The 13227-nt window shown below is 42.5% G+C and overlaps 1 protein-coding gene and 1 long non-coding RNA gene across 8 annotated transcripts in view; both read left to right on the top strand.

The window, feature by feature from the left end:
* Positions 1–8028, top strand: part of ssbp2a (single stranded DNA binding protein 2a) — a 47290-nt gene extending 39262 nt beyond the window's left edge. For 4 of the 7 annotated variants that reach the window (XM_047591650.1, XM_047591648.1, XM_047591649.1 and 1 more), the window contains 13 exons: positions 1486–1575; positions 2857–2916; positions 3019–3085; positions 3885–3955; positions 4046–4113; positions 4521–4569; positions 4654–4689; positions 4774–4828; positions 4921–4991; positions 5121–5199; positions 5315–5343; positions 5459–5557; positions 6113–8028. In XM_047591650.1, the coding sequence (XP_047447606.1) occupies positions 1486–1575; positions 2857–2916; positions 3019–3085; positions 3885–3955; positions 4046–4113; positions 4521–4569; positions 4654–4689; positions 4774–4828; positions 4921–4991; positions 5121–5199; positions 5315–5343; positions 5459–5557; positions 6113–6142 (804 nt within the window). In that variant the 3' untranslated portion in view covers positions 6143–8028. Of the gene's footprint in view, positions 1–1485; positions 1576–2856; positions 2917–3018; positions 3086–3884; positions 3956–4045; positions 4114–4520; positions 4570–4653; positions 4829–4920; positions 4992–5120; positions 5200–5314; positions 5344–5458; positions 5558–6112 lie in introns of all 7 variants that reach the window. The other 3 variants (XM_047591644.1, XM_047591643.1, XM_047591647.1) reach the window with 1 other exon arrangement.
* A 3744-nt stretch (positions 8029–11772) lies between these two features.
* LOC125011783 lies at positions 11773–12213 on the top strand. The gene is made up of 3 exons (XR_007113224.1): positions 11773–11845; positions 11974–12069; positions 12156–12213. It is a non-coding gene; the product is annotated as an uncharacterized LOC125011783 (long non-coding RNA).
* The last annotated feature ends 1014 nt before the right edge of the window (positions 12214–13227 follow it).

Here is a 13227-nt window from a genome sequence, read left to right as displayed (position 1 = left end):
GTAAAGCACTCAGTGTTGTTGTTGCTTTCGTGAATAGAAGGTGGTGCTGGTTTTGGGGCAGGGAGATATCCTGGCATGTTGTTTGGATTTCTTTCTTTCTTTTTTTTTTTCTTCTTGTTGCTGTATTTGGAAAATGCTGCTTTGTCAGCAGGTCAGGTAGATTTTTTTTTTTTCCTCCCCCAGTTCTTCTTTTGCTGCACAAACATTGCACACGCTCACGGCCGCGTGCACACGCACACTCATAATCTCTGCTTTGTCCTCTTTTCTCCTCTTTCCCTCCCTCTCTCCCTCTCTGCATCAAGGCAGACTCAGCAGACCTCTGGGCTGCCAGGGAGCAAAGGCATTCTGGGTAATCCAGGGTGCGAGAAGGGAGAGGGAAAGAAATTGGGGAAATGGGGGTGGGTGGGGTGGGGGGGCTCACAAAACACACACTTGACACTGTGCATGATGCTGCACACTCAGACACAACGCAGCCAAACCAAATCCAGTCTCTCACCACCTGACCACGGCACTACAGCGTCCGTCTGCACGTTCATCTGCTCAGAGAAATGCAGCATCCGAAAACTGCGCCGCATCCCGCTCCCCGCTGCCGAACGCGAACGGCCGGGGCGATGTGAAGGAGGATTAGGGAGGCTGAGGGAATAGCGAGGGTGGTGGGGTGGAGCAGAGGAGGATACAGGAGTGTCGTCAGTCTGCTTTTATCTCAGCTCTGATTAAACCTTGTTCCTGTCTGACCTAAAAAGTCAGCTGGCGGAAACTTCAGAGAGAGAGAGAGAGACTGTGGGTGAATTTCACTGGAGCTCTTTACAAGCAGCCGGTGCCTTCAGAAAGTCAGAGAGAAGATCAGAAAAATAGAACAGAGAGTGGGCAGATACTGGGAGAAAAAAAAAGACATACAGACATCCTGGCTTTATGTGCTCACTGTTCACACATCATCATCATCATCATATATATATATATATATGTACATAGGTGGATGTACACTCTCCCACACTGCGGGTTGTCTGTTCCTAATGAGGATGAGGAAGAGGCCGGTGCTGGGTGGTAACTCCGGGTTAGCAGTACAATGCCACAGGAAGCAGACAGAGGCAGCGCTGAAATGATCCAGCGCCACCCGTCTGGGACAAGCACAACAAATAACACAATGTATAAAAATAAACCTGGGCCAGCATGGCAGGGCATCTGCAGGAACAGGAAATATCCCACTGAGGGAGACACAGGAGGGAGATGGGGGAAGACCCTGTGATTGCTAATTATTATGGATCCTGGAAGCTTCAATAAGGTTTTGTATTGTTGCCTATGCAGGATTCATGCATGACGATGATGAGGAGTTTAATACTTAAAAGACAAAGTTTGTGGAGACGGTAAATTGGTATTAGTTTAAAACTGAGGCACTCATGAAAAACCCCTTACATCTTTTCTTATGAGCAGACAGCTGTTGGTGATTTGCAGCGGAGGTTTGAGACGTGCATTTCTTTCTTTCAGAGCGCTGCAGCAGCTCCAAGCCCCGTCCTTGGGAATCTCCCCCCAGGAGAAGGCATGCCAGTCGGGCCAGTTCCTCCAGGATTCTTTCAGGTATAACAGTGTGCACGGAGCGCATTCCCTTGACTTACATTTATTTCATGGAGTATTTCTCTCACATTTAACCTATTCATCTGTTCCTCAAAAGAGCACTCAACCACTGCATATATGTTAATGTACCTTGGAATGAGTGTACAGTCAGGATTTATCCACGTGAGGATGCACCACTGTATTTACCAGAACAGAGAGCACAGCGTCTGACAGGAGAAATAAATCAAAAGCGCACACGTGCGCACACGCGCACACACGCGGCATTCCCCCAGATCATCTCTGAAGGACTCTGCCAGTCGCCCATTGATTAGCTGTCATTATCAGTCCAATTCAGACACTCGCATCTGACACACAGATCAATAGCCTTCTGAGGCATTTCTTAACCCCGCTTTCAAAAACTCAAACGTGAGCCTGAACAGTCTTTTCCATCTCTGTCTGAAGATCAGTTGCACTTTGAAGTGGGTCTCATCAAGACCTATCAGTTAAATGCATTTAAAACAATTACCTGATTTCCAGTTTCCACTCATTCAGGTTTTTTTTGTGTCTAGATCAGATCACAGAGTCACTGATTTTTATGATTAACTGCATATAATTTGCACAGTAAATGCAGATTTGTGCCTTGAGATATCTTATACTGATTCAATCTGTATTTCATTTCTAATAATGAAGTCATTCACTGAGTTTGTTCGCTGTTTGCGTTCATTTGTTGATATAAAACAACATTTTAAGTCCTTATCGTACTTGAATAGACCCAGAATACTCTATTTGTTTTCATTTGATCACTCATGGGCTAAGAGAGTGAATTAGCAAATCAAATTAAGAGGGGCATTGCTCTCTAGTGGCACATTATAGTATTGCATCTCCAGCACTTGACACAAGCTTTTATGACCACTGTGGTATTAGTTCAGCAGACATAGCAGCAGCATTGCTACCGTCTGTGGTGAGGACAAGTGAAAACCCACTCACAGGTGCAAAAGAACTTCTCACACACTCACCGCCAAGTTCCACTCGTCAACACATGTTCTGACATCATTATTAACTTCATCCTTTATTCTCTTATTTTTTTGCCCCGTAAATTCAGTCCAATAAAAAAGCGGTTCGCCGCCCCGCTCTGCTGTCATAGAGCTGTTGTTAAAAGAAAATGAGCCCAAAGAAAATCAGCAGAAGAGGTTATGAAGAAAAAATGGCTATAAAATGACTATAAAATTATATATTTTCTCACACGGCTTCTGTCACAATATTTCCATTTATTTGACTTGAACGTTTTATTTACCTACTCTTCAGCCATTTATGTCACCTCGATACCCCGGCGGACCCAGACCACCCCTCAGATTACCTAATCAGGTAAAAGCCACACTATGACAGACATAATCAGATGTTAGAAATGGTCAGTATCTATGTGACAGAGGTGAATATGCAGAAGATTGATCCCTGTTTGCTTTGCAGGGCCTTGGAGGAGTTCCAGGCAGCCAGCCCATGTTACCAAGTGGAATGGATCCCACGAGACAGCAAGGTACGCACAGACGCTCCGAAATACACGGGCGACGCTGGCACGATTTTGTCTCAACCAAATACAGCCACACTGTTGCGCCGACTGACGTTCCTTTCATTACACTGAACTTGTGTTCAGAATGTTGATCTCCTGAGAGTCGCATTTGATGTCACAGAGCTTGCAAAATAGTTTTATGTGCTCCTTCAATGTTTGATGAGATGTAAAGTAGACACACTCGCCTCGTGCATCATAACTGCGAGACAGAGTTGAGATACAGTGTGTCTCACTGTGGCAGGTTTATGTGTTTTTAATCGTTTTAACGCTGCAGTGAAGTCCCGCAGCACAGAGGCATGTCGGTCTGTGGGCACTTGTTAGTGAGATGAATTCATGCTTTCTGTCTCTTCATGCCATATGTTGATTTTTAAAAAAAAAATATATCTCATCTTATCATTTAAACACAGCCCCATTTACACAAACTCCTAACTCCTCCAGACACCACATAAATTATGCATGAGTACAAAGACTTTAGTTGTTCGGTTGCTTTTCAGCCAACGTTAGGAGGAAAAAAAAATGTGTAACTGAAACACATGGAAATGTTTTACAATCACTGGTGTATTTGGTTTCGTCGTCTCTGTAACTGATGTTATTCCTTTGATTCCAAAAGGCCGCCGTGTGGAGACAAATGTGTGAAAACACAAAAGTGCTTGCTTGTTTAAAGAAGGAGTTGAGCTCTCAGCTGCTGTTCACAGTAACGCTTCCAGCTTACAGACAACTTCCCCAGTTGAAAAATGACAAACATCGAATGTGTCTTGTGCTTCAGGTCATCCAAACATGGGAGGGCCGATGCAGAGGATGACTCCACCCAGGGGCATGGTGCCACTAGGGCCTCAGGTTTGCAGCCAAATACTTTGTAGGAACATTGTTTGCAATAGTTACTCTCTTGTCCGTGTAACTCAGTTTGGTTTTGGTGTGTTTTTTTAGAACTACGGAGGGGGCATGAGACCACCACTGAATGCCCTGGTTGGTCCTGGGATGCCTGGAATGAGCATGTGAGTGTAATATAATCTGCTGTCACAGACGGGGATGGAGAGAGCACTCATTCCTATTCTCCTCCCTAAGCTGTAAACAAACTCACCACATCCCTCTCTCTTTGTTAACAAATATCCTTAATGTCCTACTACAGTCGGCGCTGTAGCTTTCCTACATCTTAACTTCACTGACCGTTCTTGACTCTCAAATAGATACTGGGAGAGCTTTTTTCTCTGCTCCGTCGTCTTTTGTTGTTTTGTTTTTTTAACTTATTGTTCCCATTACCTTTCGTTGGCATCAGAAGAGCTTGTTGTTGCCAACGTAGCCCAAATGAATTAGAAACAAAGAAGCCGACTGAAAACAGAAAGTGAAGTGTGTGTGTGTGTGTGTGTGTGTGTGTGTGTGTGTGTGTGTGTGTGTGTTCCAGGGGACCTGGTGGTGGTAGACCTTGGCCAAATCCTCCAAACTCCAACTCTGTAAGTGCCCGAAGAGTCCTATGTGAAACAAAAAGTTAAATGCTTATTGCATTCCTTTAAAGGTATTCTTCTGCATTTCCTTAGACCCCTTACTCGTCTGCATCTCCAGGAAGTTATGTGGTATGTATGTTCATGTTGACGCTGTTGATATTTAGCAGAATAGGCTGTAATTCATTAGTTATGGAAACCAAACTCTGGTTTCAGGGACCTCCAGGAGGAGGAGGGCCACCTGGAACCCCAATAATGCCGAGCCCAGCAGGTAAGCTCTATGTATGTCTGTGTGTGTGTTTACACATGTTAAAGAGTTTTTATCATCTTATTGTTTTGTTTTTTTTCTGTTTTTCTCATCAGATTCAACCAACTCCGGCGACAACATGTACACTATGATAAACACAGTCCCTCCGGGTGGAAGCCGACCAAATGTGAGTCATTTTTCTCTCTGTATAGAGTCTGTGTGGGTGCAGTAGCTCTTTTATATCAAAAAAGAAATACTCCTTCCATGTTAGAGTTTCATTTGATGCTAATCCCTCTTACGTGTGAACCACTCTCAGTTCCCTATGGGTGCAGGTAGCGACGGACCATTAGGGGGAATGGCTGGAATGGAGCCCCATCACATGAACGGATCCTTAGGTAAAAGAACAAATGTGATACACTGGGACTAAATGTACGGTTATGTCAAATCATTCATAAAGAGCAAACTTTCATTTGATGGCAGTAATTTGATTTATGTTCATTCTTGCTTCAGGATCAGGTGATATGGACAGTCTCCCCAAGGTAAAAGAAGCTACTTTACCTACTATAAACTCATAGCTTGAAAGTGCACTTCATATTTATGCAGCTCTGATAGTAGCAATCACTGCTGAGCAACATTTTTCTTACCTTTGAACAGAACTCTCCTGGTAACCTAAGTATGAGCAACCAACCAGGGACACCCAGGGAGGATGGAGAGATGGGAGGAAACTTCCTTAACCCTTTTCAGAATGAAAGCGTAAGTCAGGTGTCATCTGCTGAACAATGTTTAACTCTGTGCTCACAGTACCACAGGAAGTCACGTAGGATTGTCTAAACAAGGTATAACATTAACTTTAGCGGAGCCGGAGCCAGGCTAGTCACGTAACCTGTTTTCATGTCTTTATGCTAAGCTAAGTTAAGATAAGCCAGACAGATACTTCAGACTAGAGTTTGTAGCTATTTTATACTCTGTTGTCTGGATATAGTGTCATAGTTAACATAAATGAAATGACTAAATTAAAACTGAGTTCTGCTTCAACGTCAAGCAGATGGTTCCCCTCCACATCAACTGGGTACTTCTCAAGGCTTCTTTGTGTTAAAAAGACGTTTTTCCTCTCTGGGTGTTTCAGAATCTGAGTTCTGTAAAGTGACATGATGTCTCATGTCATATACATGTGGATTGTAATCGACTCTGTATCAATAAAATAGAATTGAATTGGTATTAAAGCTACAGCTACATAGGAATTGGTCATTCAGGATACTAGTGTAATAAGTAAAATAATCCCATCTGTTTCCTGTCTCATCTCTGCAGTATTCTCCAAACATGACGATGAGCGTGTGAAGGCTCTGGAAGCAGTTTGGTCCGTCGCTCATTAACCTGGTGTGGATGGGTGAAAAGCAGAGGGACAGGATGTGATGTCATCTAGGCCAGTGACTCTTCCACTGCAACCGCCTGCCCAGTCGGGACAGTCGCCCCAGGCACCATCCTTCCACTGACCCCCGACCTCTCCATTGGTTTCTGTCCTGTTTCTTCTCCTGTTCTAAGTGGTGACCCAGCTACATTCATCAGTTCTTCCTCTGCAACCATGAGACTGTACAAAGGAACCAAATTGACCCAGAGGAGAACTCTTTGTATATTTGCATACAGTGTGTAGGAGACAGTGCACACGCTCCTTTTGCAGACAGATGTTTTCTGCCTTTTGCATCATATCACAGAGTTCAGTATCGACGAAACAAAATGCAGTATCCTAAAGTTTAAATTCCCAAAGGATTTGAATAGACAAAAATATGTTTTGATTGATTCATTGATTAGTCAAACTGGTTGACATTATCTTTCGTCTTTTCTCGACAACTTACTTCATCAATAGACAAGTGCATCACATCACAGCCATATTGCCTCGTGGTTTTATTTGAGGCTTGTGCAGTTAGATGTAGCTCTTTCTGCATTTACGGTTGTCTAAATCTGTAACACCACCAACGTTTTATATGTTTTATGTTCTGCGTGGTTGATATTTTCAAATTTCCATCCACAAACAAATTCGAGACATTTTAATCCGTCTCGGCCGTTAAGGCAGACGATCAGAATTAAGACAATAATCCTAATTTACACGAAGTCTTCAGCACAAATTGAAATATGTGTTTGCATTTTCATTTTGAAATTACATTAAAGGGTTATTTTAATAAGTGTGCTCAAAGCTTAATGTGAGACTATGAACTTTTGTGGAACAGTAATCATTCAGTGAAAAGGGTCAGTGTTAAAACAGAATATATAAGTGGCTTTATAATATCTAAAAACGAACGCTTCGAATGAATTCCGAATTGAACATTTGTACTTTTTTATAAGTAACAATACTTGTATTAAGGAGAATGTGTTATTTCTTCTTTCAAAAGTTCCATAGTCTTCCTTTAAGTCATATGGGATCAGACACTATGGCAGATGTAACTTTGTCAGCACAAAGGTTAACAATCAACAGCACTGTACAGGCGAAACGTTTTGTTTTGTGGGCCACTTTGAACCAGTAGTTAAATAATGTTTTGGTTTGGTTAGCTGACGCCTCTCTCATCTCTAATTCTGGATCCAATTGGTTCATCAGCCACAGTGGCAGAATGGGTACAATGGACAATAATCTTCTAACATAAAATGTTAAAATTAGGAACCATAAACGGTCACCTCGGACTCTCACACTTAATTATCATCCGGCTAAACTGTGATTTTAGTATGATATGAGAAGTTGGTTGGTACAGAAAGCTGAAGTAAGCTTGTTTTTAATCGATGTTTAAAACTTTTTTCACTGCCCAGGATGAATTATCATCATGTAAAAAGGGTCAATACTCCTGTGAACATTCTCCTTTCCCTCCCCTGACTGCGTGTACAGTGTACAGCTCACAAATGTAGCTCCTCTGTCTCGTATGTGTATTTGATATTATTATTATTATTATTATTTAAAGATAACTCTGGAGAGAATTACTGCAGAAGGGAGCGACTGAACAGAGGTGTTTTATTTTGTTTTTGTGTTAGATCGAAGCCATAGGTGGGAGTTTAAGAAGATGCATTTGTAAATCGGATCATGTTTTGTTTTTTTTTGTTTCTGTTTTGTGGCGGTATGTGGGACTCCATTTGTGATGTGTTCATTTTCTCTTTTTTATTCTTGTATTATGTTTTTGTAAATACACAGAGAAGTTTCATGGGTTTTGAATATGCTGGTATAAAGCTTCTCTTCCCTTAAAGCGTCGGATTTTGTCATTTGTAAGACAAACTTCTATTGTTGCATTTCATGTTTCACTTGTTTGTTGTGGTTCAAGCTACTCCCCACATTGACACTGACTGCCGCACATATTATGAGATAAGTTTTAGCTGGTGATCAGAAGGTTGAAGAAGCGGGCTGGGACAAATAATTCTGAGTATGTTAAGTCAAAATGAGTGTGACCCGATTCGTCCTGCCAACACCATTACGATGATTGGGGAAAAGACCTTGAGACTATTAATTATAGTGATAAAATGGGTACATAAACAATCACAATTGTTAACCGTAGACTTTAGAAATACGGAAAACGTGTCTCCACCTTTTTGCATTGGCCAAACTGCTGCTATTTTCCTCACCACATGTAGCTAAAAGTTTTTGACTAAAGTTTTAGTCACCATTGTTGAAAGTGAAGCAGGAAGTAGAAACAAAAATGAATCTGACTGGCAAAAAAAAACACTAGCTAGCATTTGGGTGTTGTTGTTACAGAGTGATGGCTTGGACCGGTGCAGTGTTGGCTATGTGCATAGGCTACTGCTTCAAGGTCCCGCAGTAGTCTTACGAGCCTTTAGGGTCTCACATTCAATTGGAATCTGCTCTTCTGATTCACTTCCGAGCAGCGTCTCTTAGAGTCGACTCCTTTGCGCATCACTAGCTCCTGGATCGCACTCCAACCCAGACTTCACATTTTGTGTGTTTAAGACAAAGCAATAAGTTACTTCCGTTCTTTTTTATTAGCTTTTTATGTTTGCCGATTATGTTACTTGCAAGGAGATGCTTGAGGAAGGCTTGACGAAGACTGTGGAAGGGGAAAATAAGGGCTATGCAGGGTCTGTGTGGAGCCGAGCAACAAGGCCCACTCTGAGCCCATGCCCGGCCGAAGCCCAGCTAACCCAAGCGCTGGGTTTTGGATTTCTCTGAAAGACAGCGTCATTTGAATCAGATAGCTAAGGTCCATTTGAATGCAACAAATGGAACTTGCAAATACACAGGTAAGGGAAAGAAATATACGCAGACCATCACAAGTAAAAAACGAAAGGGCAAGAAGTAATCATGGTATATGGTGAAGGATCCCTTTAAGGTACAGAAACTGAACGAGGACAGAAATAACTAAACAGGGTGAAAGTGCATCATTAAAATCTTGTAAATTGGAAACTTCTACCTATTTCCGTGAGTACCTAGTAACTGTGATCTCATGTTAAAAGCTTCGAAACTCAAAAGTTTAGTTTACTGTGTTGATTTATTTTATACAGCAGATGTTTGGAGAAGCTGGTTGCAGGAACTTTAACTTTTCTCTCACCGCCCTCGAGCGCATTCTGGGAAATTGGATGCTTCTTCACTAGAAGTTTTCGAGTTTGGCTTCAACTTCCCACAAGGTTCACATTTTGGAGAAACTGCAGAAAAGATTTTTCTCTCTATAAATCTTTACCGCTGCACACTCAAGTGCTCGACGGGTAATTTAATGAGGTATTGATCAGCTTGGGTTGATTCTGAACCAATGAAGGAGGCTCCCACAGATGTAAAGAAGGAAGATCAATGCAGAAAATAGTTTTTAAAGGCAGCGTTAGAATCTGCTGCACACCTCAAATAAGACCGGAAGTTAATCCAGTCAGATGCGTATTTAGCCATGGCTTCTTAGATGTGAGTCCCAATGAGTCATGCACAGGATATTAAGGGAATGGACTGAACTTCCTTTTACTGTAAGGTAGCATAGATTTTTTGTGTGTTCATGCTTCTGTTTTGCATGAATATTTCTGGCTCTTTGCAGCTGACAGCGATCACCCAATGATTTCAGCTACAATAAAGTAAAGGAACAACCTTCAATCATAGAAACAGAACTGAACAGGATTGTGGCTTCTAGTTTCATTCTTGTTCCTGTTCTACCTCAGTGCTAATCTTTTCATGTTGCCTCTTGTGGCCCCTTGATGGATGGAGAGCAGCAGTTTCCCATGGCTGCCAGAAGCACTTTCACAAATTGTGTTGCACTGTAAAAATAAAGGAAAGAAAGAGGAAAAGAACAAATGAGACATGTTACGTAAGATGGCGCCTGGCGAAAGAGCGATCTGACCTGCATTTACTGGGGAGAAGCAAATGGGTGCTGTGTTTGTATATTTGTGTGGGTTCGTTAACTTCTCCGATGTTTTTGTAAGTGTTTTATGATGGTCGCTTCATGTGTGAACAACGGACAATTTTGAAGATAAGAAGGCGGCGAGCTGAATCCACGTGCACAACAAACACGAACTAGAGATCATTCACTGGCAGTTTGATTGAAAGCTCGTGTCACTACTGACCGTCAAGCAGCCCCTCTGCCACTTTCAGGTGCACATGGTGCAATACAAAATAAAATGGAGAGGAGAGGAGAGGAGCAGGAATCTGTTGTGTTTGTGTCTTCGTGTGTGACTTTCTTTTCAATTCTTCTGCATGTTTGTGTGAGAGAAAAGAACGTCTGTGCAAGGTGTTCACATATTGAAAGATGCGGGGGTCTCGCTATTCAGACTCTGCCAGCTGGCTATTATGCAACAAGATAAACAGGACACAAGCTCCCGCTGACTGGATGAAAAGTGAAACACTTCTTCCCCAGAGAGGAAAGACAGAGAGAAAAGAGTGTGTGTGTTTGTGTGAGTGTGGGTGCGTGGGTTGGGTGGGGATCTGTGGCCCAGCCCACTGTTATGAAATCCTTCCCCCAGCTCCTTTGAGGAGGCTGTTGCTAGCAGGATCTCTGACATTGGTGTTGCTCTCTGGCCGCCTGCTGTCAAAAGAAAAGGCTGCACAGTTGGTTGTAGCTCTGCTGGCCCTCGCCTCCCTGAGTGCTGCATCAGATCTGGACTGCAAAGAGCTGGTTAAACCTCAGGTGCTGGACAGCCACAGTCCCGTGAGTATCATTTCTTATGAGCTGGTCATTTGAGGAGTGGCACAGTCAAAGCACAGACATGTTTGTTTATGTAGCTTCTACTACATCTGATTAGCATGATTTTACATTTTATCTGGGGTTTAGCATTTGCCATTAATGAACCTCATTAACATCCAGTTTCCTGTGCATCTTGCATATATCATGCTCTACATGGTTTCCAGATGAGTTATTTTATCTGCTTTTATCAATGATTATTAGATTTTAGTAGAAATTACTCTTTTGCTGCTGACAGATCTATGGGAAGTGGGTGCTTCACGTTGCTGGGTGGGACCAGCCCGGCCTGAAGACTGACCTGGAAGTGCTGGACAGCTCCTGGGTTGATCTATCGGCTTCCTCGGACAGCAACGTCCTGACCATCTACTGGGCTGACCGCCTGTAAGGACGCTGCTGTTCTGATACAGTTGTCTGAGATAATAGTAAATTAAAGGCTTGATGCTGACCTTTATTCCTTTTCTCTCATAACAGAAAGGGAGATAAATGCCTTCAGTGTGAAGCTAATGGCACCATCTCAGGAACAACCACTCACACCACTTGTACGTATCTCAGCATCTCTCCGCCGTGTTGTTTTCTGTTTATGGCTGACTCACTGTCGCTCTATGTGACGCTGGTGATGCATGCACTCAAATCACATGGTGGATTATATAAGAAAACAGTCACCCAAGACTCCAGTCCATAGTTTTGCTTTGCTTACAACCATTGAAGGTTTTTTAGAAGTAGTATGGGAACATCCACATGCACATTAGTTTCTATGATGTTTTCACAGTTATTATCAATGGACACACTTCATATCGTGATGGGAAATACTACGAGACCTGCAGCGACTGCCTCCTCTCCGAATACACCACTCTGCTCCCCAACGGCAAATCAAAGGGCTGATACATTTTCCTGTTTAGTAAGGCTGTTTTTATTTCAACAACCATCACTCATTTCGGTAACATGGGTCAATATTTGAGCACTACTTAAATACATCTATTTCCTGTCTTCTCTCCTCCCTGGCTTTCTTTGGTCCCTCTTCTGAAGCACGGACAGGCGCTCTGGAGCCGTCCGAGTTGGAGACCTTCAAGAAGCAGGCAGAATGTCTCAATTTCCTGCCGGAGTACATCTTTGGAGGCACAAGTCAGTCGCCATTTCAGCTATGCATCTTCCCAGCATTAAGGGCAATTCTTAATCTCGTCTTGCTGATTTTCTATGATTTTTCTCAGATCTGTGTCCCGATGAAAGAGAAACTGCTTCACCCGCTGCAGAGGACACACAGACTGACAACACTGGGACCGAGCCAACTGCGAAGTAGAGCTCAGAAATGTCACAGCCGTGTGAAAAAAGTCTCCAGACAAATCCAATTAAACACGTACTGAAGACTGCTGTTATGTGATCTGCATGTGCACTCATGTCGTTTTGTGCTGCAGAATAACTTCCAATGTGTCTTTCAGAATTTAAGGCTTGCTGGTGTTGTCGTCGAGCTAGACCAGAAATATGTAGTCTGATGTGTAGACCAGTTTATTAAACAATCTTAACTATTGTCACCTGGTTGGGTGTGGTAAATAAAAACAGTTCTCACCACCTCTATGTCGTATTGTAGCCATCATTTACTTGTTTAGAAAGAGTTTTTAGGTTCAGCGTGTCAGGTTTTTAGGAATTATTTCTAAATAAAACAAGGTTGTCAGGATCATCTGTTTCAGCTAAACTCCCAGAGCTCCACCAATATGCACCATAACACAAAGGCCATTGCTGGGTAACAGGACTTTAAAGGGGAGGAGAGAAAAAATGTCAGACTTTTAAACTGTCACCACACGGATGAAAAGCAGCTCCAGATCCCTTTTAAAGGTTTCAACAGTCCAAGATGAGTCGTGGCTGTAGGAGAACATTTTATTTCTCCCCTGACCCAACAGGAGGGGTCACTTTGTCACGCAGTCCATAATGGACAGGACTGTTGTTGTTTCCTTTTCAGATTTCTGAGACCATAAAACAAACTTTTACACACATTCTCATAGCAACGAACAAGAATTTAAAGTTTTCTCCTGTTTACGTGTAATCCCGCAACAGGCACCACAGATAAGAACAACCAGACTTCTTGCCGCCTGGACCACCTGTGGCAGATAAAGATCGTAAATAATTCAGAACTGCAAGATCTCTCTCTGACTAGAACTACAAACTATTAAATGTACACTTGTAACCAAAATTACAATGCTTAATCTATACCCAGCTCGTGATTTGTGTCAAAAACCTGTTTTGTTCGTTTCTCTAATTCAAAATTTTATAAAGTTAGCCCTTGAG

The sequence above is a fragment of the Mugil cephalus genome, chromosome 8 (assembly GCF_022458985.1).
Source record: "Mugil cephalus isolate CIBA_MC_2020 chromosome 8, CIBA_Mcephalus_1.1, whole genome shotgun sequence".
NCBI classification, from domain to species: Eukaryota; Metazoa; Chordata; class Actinopteri; order Mugiliformes; family Mugilidae; genus Mugil; species Mugil cephalus.
The sequence above is the reverse complement of the archived record's forward strand: the minus strand, read 5'-3'. Positions and strand labels throughout refer to the sequence as shown.